Source organism: Mastigoproctus giganteus, chromosome 12 (assembly GCF_048544385.1).
Source record: "Mastigoproctus giganteus isolate SK-2022 chromosome 12, ASM4854438v1, whole genome shotgun sequence".
NCBI lineage: Eukaryota > Metazoa > Arthropoda > Arachnida > Uropygi > Thelyphonidae > Mastigoproctus > Mastigoproctus giganteus.
Window position 1 is genome coordinate 83,164,215 of NC_143586.1, and position 25,851 is coordinate 83,190,065.

The 25,851-nt window shown below is 35.8% G+C and overlaps 1 protein-coding gene across 7 annotated transcripts in view; it reads left to right on the plus strand.

Annotated features, from left to right (window-relative positions):
• scrib (scribble planar cell polarity protein) overlaps window positions 1–25,851 on the plus strand; it is a 1,177,936-nt gene that overhangs the window by 215,540 nt on the left and 936,545 nt on the right. For all 7 annotated transcript variants that reach the window (XM_090386364.1, XM_090386369.1, XM_090386366.1 and 4 more), the window contains exon 7: window positions 24,522–24,695. In XM_090386364.1, coding sequence (XP_090242490.1) covers window positions 24,522–24,695 — 174 coding nt within the window. The remainder of the gene's footprint in view (window positions 1–24,521; window positions 24,696–25,851) is intronic.

Consider the following 25,851-nt stretch of genomic DNA (forward strand, 5'->3'; position numbering starts at 1 on the left):
TTGACCTATATCCCCCGGGTCATTCTCTCCTTCATTCATTAAGTAAAAAAAAGGTAAAGTGCAGCCATTATCAACCCACTGCAGGATCCTCAACAATTCATGATGAGGGAATTCATTAAGTAGATCGATGCATCCAAGATCAAAACAGGTGCTCATAAAGCTTTGAAGACCTTGATATAGCCCTGACTCTTCTACAAATCCACAAGCTAAACAATAAATGCTTAATTGGAATGTTTCTGCTGAGATGCACGCTCATTAAAGTGAAAACAAAGTGCAATTGCTACTACTTGAATGATCTACTCTCATTTGAATAATTTACTAAACTTTTATATCAGTCTCTGTCAACATGAAGAATTCAGAGTCCTGCAGCCACTTCACCAGAGCAATTAAGAACAAAAAATGTGTTACCTGCAACTCAAACTACTGTTTAATATGTGCCGGAATTTCACAAAAAACGTTCAAAAGGTTGATACAAAATGCATGGCAATATGCTTTCTGCCTCACACTTGATCCTGCCAACACTAACATGAGTTTTAAGAACCCAGAGAGCTGCACAGTAGTGAATGCCATAGATGAAACTCCCACGCCCGAGTCCACTATCAATAAACCCGAAAAAAGCACACCTGACTCACAATTATTACATCAAGTGGATAATGATGGATACGTGTCTATTTTTCAAAAAATGAACTTTGTCTATGCAGAGCAGATAATGATAAAAAATGAGATAAGAGACAACACTATGGATTTTAAAAACAGCATGTCATCCTTGCAGAACAAACTAGAGCTCATCTCACTAATCAAGGCCTGCTAATACACCATCAGTTGCAAAGCCTAAAATTACTACAAGAGCTTCTAGACTAAATCAAAAGAAAAATAGAAGCTAGCAGATTAGCTATACCCCAATCCCCATGCTCCAAGCTCTGACCATTCAACCTGACATCAAACCCCCAGTGTCAAGAACTGTCTGGCGAAACAGCCGGCATTATGAATCTTAACCCAAACGAATTGTGGGCCTCAGATGCCTCCACACAAGCAGAAAGTAGTGATCAAGTAGAATCTCAAAAGAAGAAACCAGCCAGCACTCATGGACCCTAAAAGTCTTCATATATTGGTATTATTAATATTTTGGTCTACATATATATCAGTTGATATATACTGATCACATGATGACTCAACAGCACAGCTTTCATCCATCATTCTTCCAAACACCTAATGCATCACGACATTATACGAAAAGTCAGTCCAACCTAGATAAACCCATATTTGCCCGTGCTAGCTAGAAACCTGTACACATCAGTGTATACTCCTCCAGTAATGTGGCCCACAGATCTGGTGCCACCATCTGACTCCTAAAGGCCCACAATAACAAAATGCCAGGCTGAGAATACAATAATCCTGCATGTCATCGTACACATCCCGTACCTTCTAGTAAACACCAATTTGTGACACCTCCATACCAAAAGGACAGGATTATCCCAACCAGAATCACAGCCTCTGAAAAACAAATATAACAGGCCAACAACCTTAGTAAAATTCCCTATTACTACTACGCTTCAGTTATTCTACTAAAATGCACCCAGCATTAGAAATAAACTTGACACCTTAGAGCAGTTACTCCTGGCTGGACACTTGAATCTCTCAGTATCACGGAAACTTGATTAAAATGTGGCCAGGAATGTATTGCAATCACTGTCCAGCAGGATATGACTCCTCCTTTACATCAAGAGATAACAGGAAAGGAGGAGGAGGGGAGGGTATTGCCATCTTTTATAAACGAACCCTCTTCACACTGATCTCTAGAATTTCTAGTGAATCGCAAGATTTTGAAGCCATCTCTGTCAAACTCAAGAACAAATCTAACATACTCCTAGTAGTTGCAGTTTGTTTCTTCCCCCCCCCCCCCCCCGACCACCACCATCTCAAGATCTCATCCTGAAGTAGCTAATTGAATCCTGGACCAGCTTTAACCTACCACTGTCAATATCTTGTGTCAATTTCAATCTGCCTACACTTCTTAACCACTTAAAGCAGCAGCTCCTTTCTCACCTTCTCACCTTCTTACCGCAGACCTCTGCCTTGTCAGCAAACTCCCAATTCATGGAGCAAACCAACTTGACCTTATCCCAACCTCCATACCCTGCACTATCAATCAAACTGCAGAGACAATGCTCAAATCTAACCATAGTCCACTCGTGATGCTACTTAAACTACCGAATGATTGCCATCTTCTGAATCGGCCAACCAGAACGATGTTCCATGACAGTCAACATACCGAGATGCACCGAGGCAGCCTTGCTCATCCCTTGGTCGGTCCTCGAGTCATGTGATGTCCAGCTAGCTGTCACCCTGCTTGTCAACTGGATTGTTTCTGTGACAAGCTATGCAGCCACAAGAAGAATCACAATCTCTCCTCACTCCAAAGCATGGTGGTTCCACAACCTGAAGAAACACTTTGACCTTAAGCAACACCTGCAGAAATTGTGGAAGCAGTCTCTGAACAATACAGACAGAATTGCCTACTTGAGAGCCCGAGCTGAGATTAACTGCCAGAAATCCAAAGCCATCAAATCATACCTCGTACTGGGAAGGTTCCATATAAGGACACCCTTTCAGGTCCCCCTCCCCCCTCCAACTTGATCCCCAAATCTGGCTTGATTACATCAACACGTTTACCGCCACTGTTAACCAAGATGATCACTCCCGGCTACCAACATCTGATACCAACTGTGATCCGCTGACCACCATACTAATATTGCGACAAAAGTTATTACCTATAAACTCACTGCCAGCAACCTCTACTACTGGATCTGATGGGATCTCGCAATTTATGCTTAAGAGCCTAAGTCCTTTTATATCCTACAAGCTCTATTACATATTTTTAACTCGGTTCTCTGAAACCACTGCTTCCCACACCAATGGAAGGAATACCTAGTAAAGCCAATGCCAAAAAAATTAAACTCCATCACGTGAAACTCTACAGGCCACTCTCAAACTCATCCTGCCTGCTGAAGCCGATCCTCACCAAGCACACCTGCCAAACAACCCCACACAGAATTACTATGCACTTTCATACAGATCAACTGTGACCAAATACATTCAAAGTTATTTGAATGCAAGTATAGTCACTCACACAATAGCAGTAAATAATATCACTAACTATTCTGGGAGGTGGGGAGAGAAAATCAAAGCACAGGTATTGGAATGATCTGAGGAAACTGTTTGGGGAGGTTAATCACTTAACTCCAATCCAAATAATGATGTTATTAATTGAAGTCATTGAGTATTAGTTCAAATGAGAATCTTTCCTGATTTCTGATAGGTCAGGCAACAGTGAACAGATTGCTTTTTGGGATAACCCAAGTTGATGATGTTGTAAAGCAGCTATCATCTTTTAAGGGTACAAAAGGTGATGTTGTTGTATACACTAGTACTAATGATTTTAAGTGTAGGAAATAGAAGGTTTTATTTAACAAGCACAGGGCAAGAAAAATTTTAGCTGGGGAAAATTTATGAGTTAGGATCAAATATGAAGTGTCTGCAATTTTTCCCAAATATCACAGGAAAGGGGTACATGATGAGTAATTTTGGCCCTGCAGAAGCTGTACACTGCTCATAGGGAAGATTTTTCTCAGAGTGGCTTGTGCTTGTTAACAGAAGACTATTGTTTTCACAGAGATGGGATACATCTAAATAGACGGGGAGTAAAAATATTTATTGATGCTTTTGAGGCAGTGTTATGTGGATTGGAAAACTGCTAACTTGTGTGGTGATACACAGATTAATAGCAGCTGCAGGCAGAGGTGTAAGTGATTCTTGCATTGCTTCTACTGGAACGTGCAGCAATATGGAAAGAAAAGCGTTGGAATTTCAAGGCCTGATGGAGGTCCTCATTGGTTATTAAGAGTAAAAATAGGTGCACGTATGCTTGCATGTACACTACAGCTGGAAGCATAGTAAATAAATTTGAAGTACCAGTTATGATGAAATGTGGACATTGCAAGGATATTGGAAATGTGATGTGACTCGGACAGTAAGGGATGCACAATTTGAATATGGTTACTACTAAGTGTATAGAAAGGAAAGACAGGGCAGGATGGGGTGGGGGGGAAGTTATGCTCTTAGTTAAGAAGCACGTAAAATCTAAGGTAGTGCATCTAGTTGACAGTAGCCAGTGCAATATTGATATCCAGTCCATAAGCACTGGTAAAACTAAAATGAAAGTAGGAATCTGCTATAGGCCAAATGACTGTGATGAGTATAATGGATAACTATACAAGCAGGTACAGTGTACCATTGGATAGATTGCTCAGGACCCTGGGCTTGGCAAACCCAGGGTCCTGAGCTGGATATCATCATTCTTCTCTTTTTTGGTGATTCCTTTGTACTTCTCTCTCTCTCTCTCTCTCTCTCTCTCTCTCTCTCTCTCTCTCTCTCTCTCTCTCTCTCTCTCTCTCTCTCTCTCGGTAACTCGGGATTTTTTTTTTTTTTTTTTTGGCTGGTGCAGCATAAGCCTCAGGCTTCCTTGTACCATATGGCTAATAATAATGTAACAACTACTAACAGAATCACAGCCTTTGAGAATAGAGAATTAGCAGCCACCTATATTGACATAGAGTGCATTTGATGCCGTGCACAGACAACATCCAGTACTGCAAAGTAATCTTGGTTGGAAGCCCAGCAAAGGGAAGTACTATCTGGCCTCCTCTTCACCACCCTCATTGCTCCACTGGTAGTCCTAGAGCTGAATATCCTGGTTTGTTCTGATGACCTGAAGATCATCAGAACAAACAGTTAAGACAAACTGAGACCCTCACCAAATCTCAGAAGTACTAACCTCCACTCTCTCTCTTCAATATCTACCTACCTCAAGCAATCTGGTTTATGCATCAATTCTGAGAAGTCAAAAACAATGGTTTTTCTCGCTGAAACAAACCCTAACAAAAATTCATCCAGCTCTCAGTGGAGCTTTGATCCCATTTGTTCAAGGTTGCATTGACTTAGGGATCAGATTCAACCCAAAGCTTCTGTTCTGCCAACATGCAGATATGCTTCTCACAAAAGCTGCCAGACTGAGATGGTTATGCAAACAGCATTTGCAATATGTAACAGACAAATTCACCATGATCAGAAACATTGCAACAATAGTTTGTCTCCCATTTCTATATGCTGCAGAGATTTGGGCATCTGCATCTCCCTCTACCACCTCTGGCTCCTCAAGTGGGCTTTCCACAAGCTCAACCTACCTCCCCAGCTCCGAACCACCGCTGTGGCCAACACACTCAACTTTCCAAGGCTCATGGGGCTCACTGATGAAAGGAGAGTTGTCATTACTGTCAAGCTCATGACTGGTCTCATCTCCTCTCCTTCCTTCTGCGGCAACTGTGCATGGAGGGTCCCAGTGGTGCACCTGCAAGCAACTCTGCAGCTATGCCCTCTTCGAACACTCCTTCACCTGTTGGACTGGTTCCTTCGTCAGCAGATGTTAGCATGCATCCAGGATTGAGATGTCGACTTCAACAAGTTTAGTCATGATCAGCAATGTAGGAAAAAAGGAATACTCCATGGTTGGGTGACAAGGCCACCACTATTATAACCTGATCCCGATCAGTGCATTCTGTTACGCATTTCAATGTAATGTATAATTATGCAATCCAGTGTATATTCTTATGTTATGTATTTTGTAAATAAGGGTGTGTGTACTTCCACTTGATGTCTAGTATACTTAATTATTTCGTTACTTTCTTTTCTAATACTTTATTATCTTATTCATTATTATTTTATTATTTTATACTTTTGGTTTATTCAGGCAACCTTGCCTTTATATTACTTCGTTAACCCCTGGACAATGTGGCGTGATGGGCAGTTGCAACTACACCATTATGTAATCATCATCTCTGTGTTGCAATAAAGATTTCTCTCTCTTTCTCTCTTTTATTTTCCAGTAAAGGGCTCTTAAATTTTTGCTATTCTTCATCTACAGTAGCCATCTCAAACCGCCACACCATCAAGTGTTAACCCTGTACGAAAATAATGGTAAATGGTGATACTTAAAAGAAGATATAATAATATAAAATTCACAACTTATACTAATCTTCATAAATGTTGATGGCTGAAATTATGTATTTTTGCACAAGGGAAGATATACAGAAATATTTAATATATTTCTGTCAATAATACCTCTGGTGTGCTGCTGGTTGCTTACTAGTACAGCTGATGTGCCCTCAGAGAGTCATTTAGCTTCCCAGAACTGTTTGTGTGGCCCATGAGCAGTTATGAGTTTGACACTCCTGATCTAAAGTCAAGTTAGCATCAGAATGCCATTTTACTTTTGAGCAGAAAAGTTTCTGTATTTAAAGGTGTTACTAAATCTTAGTGCCTTTCAATTTTTATCCATTTTATCTTTTTTATGCTTTATTTTTGTCACTAATTATCATTTTTAATTTGCCCAGTGATGCTTATTTTCAATCCAAAATTCTCTATAAACTCTTCTCTGTTCAACTGGTTTAAGATCTTTTTCTGTAAAAATATGAGTTATATTTTTTTTGTTTCTGATATGCTCTGTCCATGTAAACTTTTGGCCATCTTTATGTTGAAATACTGTATTTGTGACTTAGGGTGTACAGCATTTTATCATTGTTAGGTTTACCTTTGGAGTTGCTTTGGAAACTGAAATATCACATTTTAGCACAAGAAAGGTTAGTTAAAATATTATGCATAGTCAGGAAGTAATTGAAATAGCTGAAATTTTTTATTTTATTATTATGTTTTTAAATTAAAAAGAGAATTTTAGTCTAGTAAACTCCCAGCATAGTGCTTTAGAGAGGAATAGTCCAAAGGAGTAATAAGTTTTGGGCTTTTTTTTTTTTTTTGTTTTTCATATTTCATATGTATTTTGGTAGGTTTTTTTTTTTTTTTTGTTTTTTAGTATTTATGAAGTGGTGGTTAGTTGTAAACCTGCACACTTAATGTATTATGTTTGCATTTTTGATACCTTCAACCTTTATTGCATGCCATTAAAATAATACTAACTTGATGAGATTTATTGATTACATGCTAAACACATATGAGGCTGAATACTACACAGTAAGAAAAGAAAAAGCTCAATTAAAAAAAAAAAAAAAACAGGAGTCTGTGCAAATGCATCATGTTAAATGGCTAGACACTGAGTTGTAAAGAGTGGCCTTTCTTATTTCAAAGCTTATAGTGAAATATGAAAAAAAAACAAATGGCACCTGCACTGGGAATAATTTTTATGATATAAATAATAATAAGCTTCTAGAATTTAGTCTCTGTCATCCCTTTCCTAAAACCTAAAATTAAAAAGGAGGAGGATTAGGTTTATTCCTTCTTGGAACATAAAAAAAAAAAAAAAAAAAAGCTATGTAAGTGGGAAAGAATTTTAAAGAAAAGTACCATATATGTTAAAAAATGTGTGGCACTTCATAGGATTGGCCATGGAATCAAGAAAAGTGCATTAAAAAAGTATTAAAAATGGGACAGTGCTATAAACAGGAGCATTATAACTGTAGTTTACTGTATATACAGCAGGCCCACGTTATAACGCGGTTCGTTTTACGTTGTTTCGCTATAACGCTGTTCTTATATTATAACCCGTATCTGACTATAACGCTGTCACAGATCACTATAACGCTCTTTTACAGATTGCACTTTTGGCATATTTGACGAAATCGTTTCATTTGATGGAGTCGATAGCTTGAAAATGAATAGCAAAACAGCATTAAAACGTTTCCCACGCCAACTTGAGAAATTTTCCCATGCTCAGTGAAATTTTCTCGCACGCTAATTTAATTGCAGTACAGTCACTTGTTAGGTAGGTCCGAGATCAACATTTTAAAAAATGATCAAGTATATTGCTTGCAATATTTGCGTTATATGCATTTATCCGAAGTCTAGTCATCACTCAGTACAGTATTAGACATCGTGCGTAACGGACAGTTTACTTGAACATTGTATCATAATTAATGCAACCAACGCAGTTACATTTTCGAAGAGTTAATAATGGCCGATAAGAATGAAAAGGCAACAACGTCTGGGTGCAGTACGAAGACTATAAATGTAAGAAAAAGACTGAATTTGAAAATTAAATTAGACGTTTTGAAGCGAATCGATTCCGGTCAAAGACAAGCGGATGTGTGCCATAATTCAGGACTTGCAAGTTTAACTGTAAGAACAATTATAAAAAAAAATAATTAATTTTAGCAGCGGGAAAGATAGCTGTTCCACTGCAAGCAACTAGGGTTAGGCCAACTATTAGGATTGAAATGGAAAAGACTTTAACTAATTTTATTGAAGATAATGTCCAATGCAGAATTCAGTTAAGTTAAATATTATAAAAAAAAAAAAAAAAAAAAGCGAGAGCGAGAGAGAGAGATTAGCCAATATGATGATTGTTTGTTTGTTTGTTATTTGGTTTTTAGGAGCATTAGCAACTAAGGCCATATTGCTCCGGGATATGCGGTGGTCATTCCCTGAATGACCTTTCCGCATCCTCCGTATTTGGTGGTGACGGGCTCGAACCCCGGTCTAATCAAGAAGCATGTGCTACGCACTGCTGCTCCTTCCCACCTGGCTACGGAGGCGCCTGCCAATATGATGATCTGAAGAAAACTCACCTAAAAAGAAACAAAAAAATGTGGAACCATTCATTTAAAACTGGTAAGGGCTGGTTGAAGAGATTTAAAATCTAGGGAGAAGCCGCAAGTGCAGATCAAGCAGCCGAAACTTTCAAAAAAGAACTTGTTAAAATTATTAAAGAGGGGTATTGTGTGTTATACTTCTCAACAAGTTTATAACATAGATGAAGCAGGACTTTTGTGGAAACGAATGCCTAAAAGAAATTTCATATTGAAAGAAGAAAAAAAAAACATGCCAGGTTTCAAAGCGGCGAAGGATTGGTTGACTTTATTGTTGGGTGGTAACGCTGCGGAGGAATTAAAATTAATACCCCTTTTAGTTTATTTGGAAGAGGGCCAGAGTTGAACCCAAAATCGACACATTTTTCATGGTTAAATTCATCAATTAAATTAAATCAATTAAAATCAATTTAGATCAATTAAATTCATGATTTTAATTGGAATTTTAAGTTTAATTTTGATACGTAAGTAGTTACCACATAATTATATACGTATGTAATGCAGAATATTTTATATGTACAAATATTTGAATATTAAATATTTTGACCGACATTTGTGCATCTTTTCACCACCGTTTATTTTTGATTAGGAAATATCCTATGGCACCGACCGCAACTTACAAATACATATGTTACCTTATGGGAATGTGGAACTCACTTAGCGCGGATTCACTTGGCGCTATGTTTTTCCAGAACGAATTATGAGCGTTAAGTGGGGGTCACCTGTATATAGTACAGTATATGAAATACAGTATGTGACATTGTAATAATAGTTATTTTTTAGTTTTAAACATTTAAAATTATAATTTTAAAAGTTTTATTGAATTACTGAAAATTAATATTAATTTGATCTAAATATCTATTCAATTCACTGATTTCTTTAATTGTAACAGATTAATTTTAATGTACAATATAGTTTATTAAATTTGTCCACTCACAGTCAGAGGTGGACTGGCCATAAGACTTTCTGGCAAAATTCCAGTGGGCCGGAGGTGGTGTGATTTTCAATATTACATTCTGACCGCTGATGCATTCTGTTTGTTTTTTATCAGTAAGAATTTTTGACCCAGTCCACCTCTACTTACAGTGTTCTTTTAATTTTACTTCTGTAACTTGAATTTTTTTTGTCTTCTCTCAGTGTTTCACAGAGCTAATATGTTGTGAGAGAGGCACCAAGTGAGCTGTTAAGACCAATTCAGAATTATATTAAATAAAATGAAGGAAACACTTATACACCACACTTATGTAATTAGTTTATTGTGAACTAAATGGTCAAAATACAAATTGTTATGTTTGTTATTTGGTTTTTAGGAGCATTAGCAACTAAGGCCATATTGTTTTCCGGGGATATGCGATGGTCATATTCTCTGACCTTTCTGCATCCTTTGTATTTGGTGGTCATGGGTTCGAACCTTGGTCTAATCAAGAAGCATGTGCTACGCACTGCTGCTCCTGCCCACCTGGCTACGGAGGCGCCTCAAAATACAAATATATATTTACATTAAATAATGTGACCTAGTATAATTCAGTAAACTAAATGACAATCTGGCTACATTTCAGAAACCACTTTGGGATTCCATCATCAGGCCAGATTGTTGTTTGGGTATACTAAATTGAATGGTGTTGGGGTATATAAGTACAGTTATCATTTAGTTCACAGTGAACTAATTACATAAAATTCATCGTAAGTGTTTCCTTCATTTTATCCCTCTACATATAAAATTTGCACCCCAATTGTTAACAATTTAGTGTAGACAATTAATGCAGCTTTTATTTATTCTACACTAAGCATGTGATGGAAGACTAGTGTCGCATTTTAATTTGTTTTATTCATTGGTGAAACAGGTTATTTATTTATTTATTTAATCTACTGAGTCTGCCCAAATATATATATATGAAATAAGTAATAAATAGAAAATTAGAAAAAGAGTCTCAGATCAGATTAATGCCATAAATTATTGATTAAACATTATATCAATCTGTAAAATATATACTACAGTTTTTATTGAACCATATTCAAAGGGAACCTAAATGCGAAATGAAATTTAATAAGAAAATAGAATATAAGTATTCAGAGTAAAAGTATACCTACTGAGCCATAAGGCCAAATATTTAAGTAATCTAAGTTGGACTTCAGTGTTATACCCTATATTTAAACATATAATTAACAATAAAGTACAATAAAATAATATAATAATAATAAAATGATGATGAAGCAAATTACTGATAAAAAGATACATTGAATGGTGCTTTGACAAGGGCTAGCAGCACTCAATATATCCTATCAATTATTAGCTAAAGTTATCTGTTTGTTTGCCAGTTTGTCTAGGTCCAAATACAGTCAGTCCTCGTATGGCATGATAGTTGTGTTCCTAGAAACCCTTGTGCAATATAAACAACAGGCCCTATGGGAAAAATAGGGTTAGGTGCCGACCACCCAAGATTGAACACACATTTGTAACCAAAACATTACCAAACACAATAAATAATCATAATAAAATACGTAAGTATTTTATTGCGACTATTATGTAATAAAATATTGCTACTGCTTTTGCTCCTATCATAAGCAAACTTGTTTTTTGTTTGGTTTTCTATCCAAACAGATGACAGCCGTTCCATCTCTTCCAATTCTTTGTGTCTTAATCTAATGTATTTTAATTACACTTTGAGTTGTTCCTGCTATGAAAGTGTTTTTATTTTCTCTGCATTGTTTGTAATTCTCGGCGTTCTTATTTAGGTCTGTAGCATGTGCTTTCACATGGTCTTTCATTTCACTCAAAGCGTTTCATAATTTCATATTTTTTCTCTATCGACAGAGGCGGACTGGCCATAAGCCTTACCAGGGGAACCCCAGTGGGCTGGAGGCCGCTGTAATTTTGGCCATAAACCGTAGTATGAGGCCACTATAAATTTTCCCGGATAAGAATTTTTGATCCAGTCCGCCTCTGTTTATCGATATTTCTTTTCTTTTTCTCTCTGAATCTGCAGTGTCTTCACCAGGACACTTCCTTTTCACATCTTTTAAGGGAATTTTTAGGGAATTAAGCACAATTACAAAACGAAGAGGCACGCTTGATACACATAAACAAAGCTGCGCGCGTTGTAGTAGCAACTGAATAAACAACACCGTAAAGGCAGAGATACACCATTAACACCACACATTTTACTATAGCACATTTCTGCGGGGTTACTACCATAAAACAATTTCCAGTTGTGTTTCTGCTAGTGGAATCTGTTATAAACTGGTAGTAAACTCGATCTAATTGCATTTGCAATTATACCGATAGCTGGAATTGTGTTAGTTTTTACATTAATATGGTGAAATGTGTTTCCCCTTCACTGATATAAAAAACATAAATACATTTTCAGAATCTTCTCTTCATTCCTATCGTGTTGTGTTCGGTTGGAGTGATTCTGCGTTCGACTGCCATTTCTTGTAAACACAAAGGCGAATCGTGCATATGCGAATTCGGTTCGTGTTATATAAGATATCGTTCCCCTATTTATAAATCGTGTATGATTGAATTTGTGTAGTGTAAACACGTGTTATACGAGGACTGACTGTACTCTAAAATTATAGCAGCAACGACAATTTATGTTAAATTTAACAGCAAACTGGCAGAATAATAGCTAGCTAGCCAGACAGACAGATACCAGTGAATCAAAAATAATGAAAGCGAGTGCCAACTATAAATTACATGTGGGTTTATTTACTAGTGAAAAATAATTAAATAGTAAAAAGGAAAGGCTTTTGCTGAATTAAAGCAAAAAGGAGGAAGAGAAAGAAATAGCAATAGTGCCTGTTTCTCTCAAATTACTCTAATGAGGAATAAAATTTAGTTAGTAAGCAGAAAGCAAAAACATATTATGAAGATACTTCGGAATTACTGGGAGCGTAACTGCCTGACCCTTTAGTAGAGATTCTGGTAATACAGTAGGTAGTGATGTCTGAAGTAATTTTGAAATACCAGATGTAATATATTACAGAAATCCAATAAAGAATAGAGAAATACCAGATGTAGTAAATTAATAATAGAATTTTTTTGGAATAATAGTATTTTAAAAAAAAAAGATGGTAAGAATAAGATTAAACTTTACCAAATTAGATTTTCTGCAATAATAATAAATATTAAATCAGCCTTATTGAAATAGCAGATTAAATAGAACCTATAGAACATGAACCTTACCTTCATTCTGTAAACATTTTTACAGAATAAAGAAATTTAGACAAATTTGGAAAACAGCTAAAAATTATGGAAAATTGAAATAATTAATTAAATATACAATGTTAGAAAAATGCTGAAAATTGTGGAAAACTGAAAACGGCAGCAAATAATAAAAAATGAAAATAAATAACAATGGCATATAATAGTAGAAAATTGCGAAAAATATAAAACAAAGAAAGATAACAGCACCCTCTTAGTTTTGGGGCGCCTCCGTAGCCAGGTGGGAAGGAGCAGCAGTGCGTAGCACACGTTTCTTGATTAGACCGGGGTTCGAGCCCGTCACCACCAAATACGGAGGATGCGGAAAGGTCAGGGAATGACCACCGCATATCCCGGAGCAATATGGCCTTAGTTGCTAATGCTCCTAAAAACCAAAACAACAACAACAATCTTAGTTTTAGTTTCTTTAAGACCAATTGAATAAATAAATAAATGACAATGTTAGAAAACTGCAATAATTAACTAAACAACTGACAATGTTAGAAAATTGCTGGAAATTGTGGAAAAACTGAAATTAATAACTGACAATGTTAGAAAATTGCTGAAAATTTGGGGATAAATTGCAAAAAGTAACAAATATCAGACAATTGCATATAATTGTAGAAAATTGTGGGAAATGCTGCAAAACTGAGGAAACCAGAAACGGTAGAAATTACAGAAAACAACTGAAAATAGCAGCTATTTTGACTCTCCGTGCAGGAAAGCTCTCAGAATGACCTTAAGAACAGAGAAGATAATTAATATCATATTTAGTATTAGTATTATCATTAGTAATGGCTGCATGGTGCAAGAAAGCCCATGGCGTATGCTGCACCAGCCAAAAAAAAAAAAAAAAAAAAATCCCCGAATAAAACAATGAAAAAAATAAAATAAAATAAAATAAAATAATAATTAATAAAAGAAAAGGAAATTGAACCTATCATCTTATATGCTTCCCTGACCCGAAGGTACTATCCAGATGACCTTTTAATTTCCCCAAACTGTCAGCTGCTACCATCCATGTAGGCAACTTATTCCAGTAATTTATAATTCGCTGGCTAAAATAAAACTTCCTGCATTCCAATCTAAACATCCCCCCCCCCCCCGTAACTTGCATTTATGTCCCCTAGTTCTAGCATCATTAATAATCTTGAAAATTTCGTCCTCATTCATTTTACTGATGCCTCTCAGAGCCTTAAACACCTCAATCAAATCTCCTCTAAGGTGTCTAGTTTCCAAACTCTGCAACCCACATATTAAAGTCTTTCTTCATAAGGATGCCCTTTTGCCGATCTCACCAGGCGAGTTACCCGTCTTTGCACCCTTTCAAGAAGCTCGATGTCTTTCTTTAGGTGCGGTCTCCATACTTGAACACAGTATTCCAAGTGTGGTCTAACAAAAGCCTTATATAATGGGATTATCACATCCACATCTCTACTTGCAAAAGTTCAATAGATCATCGATATGACACCATGGGCCTTCCTTGCAACCTGTTTACAATGCCCAGAGAATTTCATGTCTGACCGTATCGTAACACCCAAGTCTCTTTCCTCCAGTATTGCGTTTTGTTGAACTCCACCAAGTGAATAAGTTATTTTGGGATTACTGTTTACCAGGTGTATTACCTTACACTTTGTTGGATTAAAGCATAGCTGCCATTTTTCTGATCATTTCTGAAGTCTATCTAGGTCTCTCTGAAGAAGCTTAGCTTGACAGTGATCATTAACTACTCTACCAATTTTAACATCATCTGCAAATTTCGACATCATGCCATCTATCCTTCATTGATGTCGTTTATGAAAATTAAAAACAACAGTGGTCCTAATACTGATCCTTGGGGCACCCCATTTCTTACATCAACCCAATCTGAGGAATAGCCATTTATCACAACCCCCTGCCTCTTGCCCTGAAGTCATCCTGCTATCCATCTAAGGATTTTTCCAGTGATTCCAACCTGTTCCAGCTTATAAAGCAACCGCTCATGTGGGACTGAGTCAAAAGCTTTGCTGAAATCTAAATAAACAATGTCGAAATTATTTCATAAATCCAGCTTGAGTGACCCTTTCAAAATAGCGAACCAGATTTGTTAAACATGATTTTCCCTTTACAAAACCATGCTGAGTATCCTTGAGAATTTCAATTCGATCCAAATGATCCTGAATTCCACCCTTGATCATTGCCTCCATGATTTTCCCTACCACTGAAGTCAGACTGACAGGACCATAATTTCCGACTTCACTCTTAGAGCCACTGATCTAAGAGTGAAGTCGGAATGGGAGATGCATTGGCCCTTTCCAATACAGGGATCAGTACTGAGTGCCACTCTTTTTGCTCTGAGAATAGATTCTATCACTAAGCAGCTTCCAAATACAGTTGAGACTTACCTTTATGCAGATGACCTTTCCATCTCCTGTCATTCTCAAAACATGAGGTCTATTGAAAGACAGCTTCAGTTATCACTTAATAAAATTCAACAATGGGCAAGCCTGAACGGCTATCGGCTCTTGCAGCAGAAAACAGTTGCCATCCACTTCTGTAGACAATGCAAACTTCATCCAGATCCTGAACTTCAATTTGTCCCGGTCACCAGCAACATCAGATTTCTTGGATTAATCCTTGACAACAAGTTAAATTTCCTAGATCATATTAAAAATGTACGGACTTCATGTCTAAAAAAGTTAAACATACTCAGAGCTTTATCTGCCCAAACGTGGGGTGCAGATTGTACCTCGCTTCTTCGTTTATACAGGGCATTAATCAAATCCCGTTTCGATTATGGTGCTCCAATCTATGATTCTGCCAGAAAGAGTGCATTACGCTGGCTTGATCCAATTCAGCACAGTGCTTTGAGAATTGCAATTGGTGCATTCAGAACATCGCCAGCACCTAGTCTCTACATTGATGCTCACGAGCCCCCACTAACTTTACGCAGGAAAACACTGTTACTCAAATATGCTGTCAAGATACAAAGTTGTGCCTCTCATCCCGTTCAGTCATACGTTTTCAACCCACCATTAGAAATCCTATACAGAAACAAATCTAGCATAGTAAAGCCAGCTGGTCTTCGCCTTCTTGAATTGGTGCAAGTTTGGAATATTTCCGTCCATTCCGTACAACAATTAGCCACTTGTACTCAGCCACCATGGGCTCCTCCTCCTCTTCCAACCTGTGACACTTACCTCTGTCAATGGAGAAAGAATACTTTGCAAGCATCAAATGTCAACCAAATTTATGCTGTTCACACTCAAAGATGTACTGATTTCTCCCCAATTTATACAGATGACTCTAAATCTAATTCAAATGTTGGAGCAGCTGCAGTATTTCCGAATACAACTGTATCAGTTTCCCTTCCATCAGAATTTAGTATATTTTCTGCTGAATTATATGCAATTAAACTAGCTTTAGAAAATCTCTATTCTGGCTGTTCCTTAAAATCAGTTATTTACACTGATTCCCTCAGCTCAATCATGTCGTTATGTAATTCTTCAGATAACGTTCACCCTGTTCTAGATGAAATCAGAAGCTTATTACTGCAAATTAAAGAACACAACCAAGTGGTCACTTTTTGCTGGATTCCAGCCCATTCCGGTATTTTAGGCAAGAACTGGCCGATAAAGCTGCAAAAAGTCCAACTACCTTTGATTTAACCAATATCCCTGTTCCAGCATAAGATTATGCACTAACTATTCATGCTGCTTGCGTATCACAATGGACAGCACTGTGGCATTCTCAGACTAATAATAAACTCTTTCAGTTTAAACATGATCCGAAAATTTGGTGCTCCAGTATCCGTACATCGAGACAAGAAGAAGTAGTCCTTTCAAGGGCAAGAATAGGACATACCCATATGACCCACCTTCATTTACTCACAGGAGATGATCCACCACAATGTACACATTGTTCTAATAATTTGACTGTAAAACATATTGTTATTGGCTGCCCCTATTATAAACAAGTCAGAACTTCATCCTTGATCTCACTGGTTAAACTTCATAAACCAATAACTCTTGAAAATTTCATTGGTGATAAGGCAAATATTTCTAAATTTTTTGACTTTCTCAGGCAAACTGAGCTTTTCAATTATTTCTGATTTCAGATTTTCTTTTGATTTAGGGAAAACTCATGTTTTAATATAATAAGTGAATAGGCACATTATAGCCTTAGCAGCTTACGTGCCATTAATCCTCCAGAACAACAACAACAACCTTTTCCAATCCAAGGGAATCTCCCCAGAGTCTAGTGATGCTCGCATAATTATCCTCAATGGTTCAATGCACTCACTTGCTGCCTCCCTTAAGATTATAGGGTATATTCCATCAACTCCCGGAACCTTACTGGCCTGTAGGCTCGAAAGTTTTTTCATTAAATAATCTTGCAAAATTTCAGTATCATTAATTACATATTTTTCAACTTCGCTCCTGCAATTTCCCATTGCCACACAAGGTTTTTCATTTGTAAATATCGATGCAAAATAACTGTTGAGTTCATCTGCAACGGCAGCTGGTGTATTTGATACGATCCCCTTTCCCTTACGTAAAGGTCCAATCTGGTTTGTCCTGCTCTTCTTGGCATTCATATATGCGAAGAATTCCTTATCCCCCCCCCCCCTCTTTGCTCTGTTTGCTAATGATTTCTTATAAACTGCCTTTGCCTGTCGAACCTTTTCTGTGGCTCTATTACAGATCATCTTGTAGCTATTATAGGCTTCAATACTTTTTATTGCTCCGTAACCTTTCCATGCCACCTTTTTCTGCTCAAGTAATGTGGCAACTTCACTATTCATCCAACTTGGAACCCTCCTCGTGGTGTATTTTTTTAATGGTAAATACGCATTCAAGGCATCTGTGATTAATGTTTTAAAAGCATACCACAGTTCAAATATATTCATTCTGTGTGTGATTATCTACCCTGTTAATAGAGGCCGTGTAGTACCTTAAGGCATTGTAATTTCCTTTTCTGAAATTAAAACCGATTCCTTTGCCATTTACTGCTGCTACCTCTCATCATCATCCACCGTAGAACTCCGTGATCACTTCCTGCTACTGGTTCCTCTACTGTCAGCCCTGTTGTCATCTGAATCATGGGTGATGATGAGGTCTAGGATATTCTTTTCTCTAGTACTTTCCTTGACATGTTGATACAAATAACAGTGATCTAGTTGATTTAAAAATTTTGTTCCCCATGTCGAGTTTCCTTCCCATTTACTCCAATCAATTAGAGGCAAATTGAAATCACCAATAATAAGACATTGACGGTTACTTGCCCATTCCATTTGCATGTAGAGGCTTTCGTCATAATCTTCACAATCACACCTGGTCTGTAGATTACTCCTACTTGCATTATACCTTTGTTTCCAACTATCTCACGCCATACAGATTCTACACTAGCACGTGAAACGTCTGAATCCGGGAAAGCTATCGTCGCACTCAGGCTGCTTCTGATAAGAAGCATTACCCCACCACCCCTTCTATCTACCCTATCCTTCCTAAATACATCATACAAGCTGTACTGAAACTCATTATCCCCAATTTCTGGGTGGCACCACATCTCCATAAGCACTATTATGTCTGCGTTACTTGTTTTAACCAGCAGTTCGAATTCGCTCAGTTTATTGATGGAAAGCCAACTACACTTGGTATTCCCAGGTGGTCACCCTCCCAAGTACTAACCGGGCCTAACACAGCTTAACTTCGGTGATCGGATGAGAACTGGTGCATTCAGTTCTCGCATTCGACTGGTGCATTCAGTTGTATAATTATGTATATATTTCAGCTATAACTTTACTAGGGTTAATATTTCCGTGCCATTTATGAATTGTGATAATTATAGCCCTGTTTAAATATTTAGAAATAAATCTATTTGGGAATTCATTTCTTATCAGCTTAGCTTTTAATTCTTTTAGTGATTCTATAATACTATTGATGTTATTATTTATTTTTATTAATCTAAAGCTCTGTGAAATGATGTTACTATGAATTCTTTTTGAGATATTGGAAAGCCAGTGTGTTAAGCTTATAATTTCAAAGTTAGTCTTTACGTTTATCATATGCTTTGGTATACAATTTATTTTCTATTTTATAAATAGAAAATAAATGATGCTAGATATGATGCAGCTATAGTACTATATTTATTGGTACATTCTAGTTGTAACTCGGGAGGATAATGCTGTGCAATATCTTTCGGAAAGTTGGGTTTATTTATTACCATAAGATCATCAACGTAGTGCTAAAGTATTAAGTTTTTATATAGGTTTCTTTCATAATAATGCAGGTAAAGATTTGCAACTATGCCAGAACTACATGCCCCCATTGCTATTCCTATATGCTGTTTATATACATTATTACCATTTAAAGATGTAACTGCTAAATAAACATAAATTTATGATGTTATCCCAATAATACTGGTCACAAGATAATATACTCTAATACTCATTATAATAGTAGCTAAAGACCGATTTCAAATCATTATGAGATATACTGGTAAACAAGTTTTTAAAGTCAAATGTGCTTATGTCTTTGGTGTTATCATTTAAATAATCTATTATAGAGATGTTCAGAATAATTTTTGATTCTCTCCTATATTTCTTATAATGATATCGAGCAGCGATTCTAGTTTTTTGTGGGGTAACTTAGCAAAGCTCTTTCTGAAAGATGTAATAAATCTAAAACCTATAGATGATTTGTGGAATTTGGGTATCCAGTGTACATAAGAAAATTTAGTATTGGGGTTCCTTAATTTTAACTTTCTGCACATGGCCAGCAGTTTCTTAATGATAGTGCTACTATTTGATGTCTCAGTTTTATAGGTTGTGCTGTTATTGAGTTCATTTAATAAAGTGGAGGTATAGAATTTCTTGCATATTATATGCAAGTCTGCCTATGTTATTGCTATCCTTACTCTTCCTCCTTTTTGCCTTAATTCTTCAAAAGCCCTTTCTTTTTACTACTTAATTATTTTTCACTAGTAAATAAACCCACATGTAATTTATAGTTGGCACTTACTTTCATTATTTTTGATTCACTGCTGTCTGTCGGGCTAGCTGCTATTCTGCCAATTTGCTGTTAAATTTAACTTAGATTGCTGTTGCTGCTATAATTTGAGATTACTTGGACCTAGAAAAACTGGAAAATAGCAAACAGAAACAGATAGCCTTAGCCAATTATTGATAGGATATATTGAGTGGTGTTAGTGCTCATCAACATACCATTCAGTATATCCTTTTATCAGTAATTTGCTTCATCATCATTGTATTGTATTTTATTATTAATTATGTGTTTAATTATATAATGTATAACACCGAAGTTTAATTTAGGTTACTTAAATATTTGGCCTTATGGCTCAATAGGTATACTTTTACTCTGAATACCTATATTCAATTTTATATATATATATATATATATATATATATATTGGTAGTTTTAGATTAGGGTAAGAAAATTTGCCAAATTCATTCACAATTTACAAGTAATGTGAAAGTTAAGTAGTTTTTTTTATTATTACTAGAAACACAGCCTGCTACGTAGGCAGTTGTTTAAATTTTAACAGCTGTGTCTGCAAACTACTTTTCTGACAGTGTCTCTGATAGTTTGTCTCTAAACATGGGATTAAAAAGAAAAAATAATAATCAAAGCTACCCTTTTCACCTGTTCTCACACTGCTTTATATACCCAAATATCTTAATTTGAAATTCACTGGGTTGCCACCATACAATTAGAGACTGAAGATTAGTGCTGTTTTAATGTTATGGAATATGATCATTACTTGTGTGCTCTGCAACAGGACATGTCTGATTATGCATAAGGTTGCACTGGACGATTCTTATGTGTGAAGTGCTTACAAATGGGCACCCTCGTAGCCAGGTGGGTGGGAGCAGCAGTACATAGCACACGCTTCTTGATTAGATCGGAGTTCGAGCCCGTGACCACCAAATATGGAGGAAGCAGAAAGGTCAGGGAATGACCACCGCATATCCCCGGAGCAATATGGCCTTAGTTGCTAATGCTCCTTAAAAAAAAAAAAAAAAAAAAAACCCAAAGCTTACAAAGGACAAAGTTAACTGTATCATGTCCATATCTTGTATTTATTTGGGCACTAGTGATGACATGTACTTCTTGTTTTTACTACAATGCATATAGTTTCCACTAGTGCTGGCATCTGAAAATACCATCAACAAGTTGCAAGAGTGGAATTTTAATATAGTGAATATAGTATTTGCCACAGAAAACTCCTTTGTGTATGGCCAGTTGTAAGTTGCATTATTGATACAGGGTTTGTAATTAATTGTGTATATTAGAATTTACTGCTTTATTTGTATGATTGTATTTAACTGTTCTGAAGCTACCAATGTATGTTTAATCAAGTAAATATGAAATTTCCAGTTACATGTATTGTGACAATTCCTGAAGATCTATCAGCAAAAAGCTTTTCCGGTATCTGCTCATTAACCAAAGAACCAGGAAACAATTAAGCAACACATAAACAGAGTTGCCTGTTTATCAGGTTGGGTTTTATAGTTTTATTTCATTTTGATTCCTGGAGAGCTCTTTTGATGAGTTGCTTAGTTAAAAATTCAACTTCCAAATAGTAATAGTTTTATTATTAGTAATAGTTTTATTATTACAGACAAATCCATTATATAAAGTAATCAATACCAGAATAAATTGTATGTATATTCACTAAATTAGTGGTTTGGATTTAATTTGCAGGGCAGGGTGTGAAAACTAAATTCAGTTAACATTTAGTGAGAGAATCAGCTTCTATATACAAGACTCTCTTATTGTGTTTTTTTTATAATCGCAAGGTGTTGTGTATTTGAAAGATAAAATTAGAAATGACTTTGAATCATCCTGGGGGGGAGGGGGAAGTTCATTTACTTCTGAAGGTTTGTAACTATTAAGGGAGGGGGGAAGAGTAAAGGACCAAGAATCCTCATAGTGGGCTTTTATGAATCATCCTCAGTTGGTCTAAATGAGAGCTGCATTAAGAGAGAAGTTTAGGTCCTGTGTTGCTCCTTTGTAATGTGCAGATTTTGAAACTTGGTTAATTAACTGCTATATCTGTGAGAAGTTGATGAGCTACTTTAATGTTGAGAAAATTGAGAGATGAGTTTCACCAGCACCATTCAATAGCCAATGCTTTGTATGGTAATAACTTGTAGATTGATTTTAAGTTTACTAAAATTTGTATTGAGTCAACTAAGAAGAGTTAGAAGGTACATGTTGGCTGAGTTTTGTCCTGGGGTAATTAGTATGTGAAATTGATAATGGTAATATTGTAGTGTTAGCTGTGGTGATGGAAGCGTGTTTTTTTTTTTTTTTTTTTAAATTAAGTAGACTAGATTATTGATGTCCTGCCTACCAAAAGAATCTGTAATTACTTAACCAGTAGTATAGTCCATTACAAGAAGAAAAGATTAGAATAATATTCTTTCTCAAAGTGGGGGGGGGGGGGGGAGTTTTAAGTGATATAACTGACTATGGACAGGCAAATTAAGGTTGGCTTTGGTGCAAAATAACTTTGGGCAGAAGGGTTCTCTGATCAACGTTTAGCATTCTCACATAATGCTATGAATTCACTATGAAGGATATTTTCCTGTTTGCAAAAAGCATCAATTAGATAATCTAATTTTGTTTCTTAAATCATTTTCATTAGAACAGCATTCCATTGCATTATAAACTTGTGTACAATACAGTTTTTTTTTTTTTTTTTTTTTTTTTTTTTTGTGTGTTGTAAGGATGGCAGAGTAAAATTGAAGGAATTTCCTTGTATGTGTGTTTGTGTGGCTTTTCTATAACTAACATTTGAGTATATATCTTGAAAATACTAAGATTTCAGGAATGAATACCAATACTGCCAGATTCTAGTTCTAGTATATGTTTAAGCCAAAAATGGATTGAATTAAACTTGAAGAAGGTGATTGTTGGTCAGCTATCAATAAAATTGATATCTGCATAAACAGCTTAATGCTTAAAGGACAGAGTTTAAAATAGTGTCATCTAAGGGAATTGAAATTCTCAATCTCTTTGGGAGTCTATATTCATCCATTTATATAAATCAGAACCAAATTTGAAATGCCTTTGCTTTAATAAGAAATGTGTTCTTATAATACTAGCAGGGTTTTTTTTTTATCATAATACTGTCCCATGTAATAAGTTTGTGTAACTGAGTGTAATAGCACACTCCACATAAACATTGATGCATAATGACACCACATTAAACAAACTAGTACACCATTACCTTCTAACTGTAAATTTGGGGGGGGGGTGAATTGTAAGGGAGGAAATTATTTTAACGAGAAAAGAAGATAGATTATAGTTGAACCTTGCATAACACTCAGAAGATGTTCTAGTTTGTACAATTTTATAATATTTAAAATGTATGGCATAATGTTATTCCTAATACCAGTGTCCTACAGAGTGTGAAGGTTAATCTTCATTTTGTTTCCAAGAATCGTAAAATAGTTAATCTTATTCTTGATGCTGTTTAATGAAAAGCTGTGTTGATGGCATAAGTGTATAATGTGGAGGAATTTGTTTTTGTCTGATTTATTTATAATAACCATGCACCTTTATTAATGTATATATTATAATCTCCTTATTTTAATATAATTTATTTGATAAGGAGAAATGTATTTAATCAGGATAACTAATTAACTTGAATCCCCATAATACTCTCTTTAATGGGAAATATATTTTCTAATGGCAAAATTGAAACCATGCTCTGAGACTGAAAGCTCCTGATTGGTGATTTCTTGTGATAAGATTTTAAATGCAGACGTAGGGTGGCCGGAGCATTCCCATGATTTTGAGTGAGCATGTGCCTTACAGCTACAAAAGTTATTAAACACATGATGCCAGGGCTGTGCAGAGCCATTTCAGTACCTGAGGCAAGAATTGAAAATTGTGCCCTACTGTTAATGATGGCAGCATTGGTAATTATTTAATCTTTATTTTGGCACTCCTTTAAGCTTTTAACCTGAGGCAAGAGCCTCATTCGCCTCACCCTTGGCACAGCTCTGCATGAGGCATTAGCTGTTCAGTGTCAAAATTGCCTCTTGATATCCTTAATGTCTGGTTGCTTTGGTTCCACAAATGTGTACACAGTCCCATAATGCACCTGTGTATTCTTGTACACAGGTGCATTATGGGACTTCTCTCTTAAATGCAGCTCTTATTTCTAGCATTTGGATCAACTGAAGGTAACTCACAAAAGTCAACTGTTAGAACTCTTGGTTTTTTGCTTGCTTTAATTTTTTTTTCAGTAGTGACAAACTCAAAAAGTGCTTTTTTTTGTCAGGAAGGGGGATTCAAAGTTTCTTTTAATTTCATCCTTTCCAAATACATATGTGCTTTACTGTTAAAAATGATGTAAACCCTGTACAAATTTATAGAATTATGTCTGATTTTCTCACTTTGTAGATTTCTTCAATGCTCAAAGTCTTTGCTACATAGTTATTTAATTGCAGATTCATTTATTTAATGTGAAGAAGAGATGCAATAGAAATTTTGCTCTGCTTTTGTGACAGGGAGTGCCATTACATTAAGTTTGAAATACTGCTCCATTGTATTGTTAAGCCATAACTATATTTAGTATTTTCATTAATAATAAAATTCATATTCAATTAAAATTCATTATTAATTCAAAAAATGTTTCCTTGTAAACAGGAAATAGGAAATTTGAAGAAACTTGTGTGCCTTGATGTTAGTGAAAATCATATAGAATATATTCCGGAAGAAATTGGTGGCCTTGAAAGTTTAACAGATCTACATTTATCACAGAATTATATTCAGACTCTTCCAGATGGAATTGGAAACCTTCATAAACTAACAATATTTAAGGTAAATATTCTTGTACATGTTTTTTGATATTTCAGAAGGTCGTAGTTATTCATCAATTGCATATCTTATTTACATTTCACTGTATTCATTTTTTTAAATATTGTTTAAATGCTATACTAATTTTATTGATTAGCAGACAATCTTAAAAAAAAAAAAAAAAAAAAAAAACCCAAGTGCCCTGTGTTTTTTGAGCATTCCATCATCCCATCAACCTCCTTACAAACCAATATTGGCTAACAAGTTACTTTTTTTTTATTTATAGATTTTTTCCCTATATGTAAAGTGCCTGTTGTCTTCACCATGTCCATCTAATAGCTCAATTCCCAACAAACAAATTTTGATGGAATTTTATAGTTGTCTTTTAAAAAGATTTGTTGAGCCATCCCAAATTCATTGAAATTGGACGAACAGAAATCCAACAATTATTACAGTAAACCCCCGCTATTTCGCGTATTCGCGATCGCCGATTTAATATAAAATGAAACCTAAAAAAATGTGAACTTTAAAGCGCCGTGAATATTTTCCGCCATAAAAAACATGGGCGTGGCTAAAATTATCTTTCCCGGTCAAAACAGCGCTCAGTAGGTGGGGGGAGAGGGGAAACAAAAACGCGAGCGTGGATGTTTCTCGCTAATCCTTGTTCAGTATGTGTTATGCGTTTGTCATGGAAGGTTTCGTCGTTTGCTTTTAATTTATATGTTTATAAATTGAATAAATTTATCAATTTATAAATTGATATGCTTACAAAAATGATAAATCTACCGTTTTGCAGTGTAAAACAGACTTTTTCGAGTGTATTAACGGAAGAAAGTGACTTTATTGTGGACAAGTTCTTTCTAACCCCTACAAAAATATGGCTGCGAATAAAAAGAGAAATGTGAAAATATCAAAGGTGATGACATTAGCGAATAAAACTGAGTTATTAGACAAAATTTCTAATGGTGAAATTGTCTCCTCAGTGGCAAAACATAAAATCAATGAGTCAACGGTACGATCAATCAAGAAATTGGAAGAAAAAATCCGCCGTAGTGTCCGTGAAAACGCGCTAATTGCTTCAAAAATTTGCTCTGTAACTCGTGATGTTAAATTAGAAAAAATAGAAAAAGCTTTAAATCTATGGATAGAAGACCGAACTCAAAATAAAATTCCGTTAAGT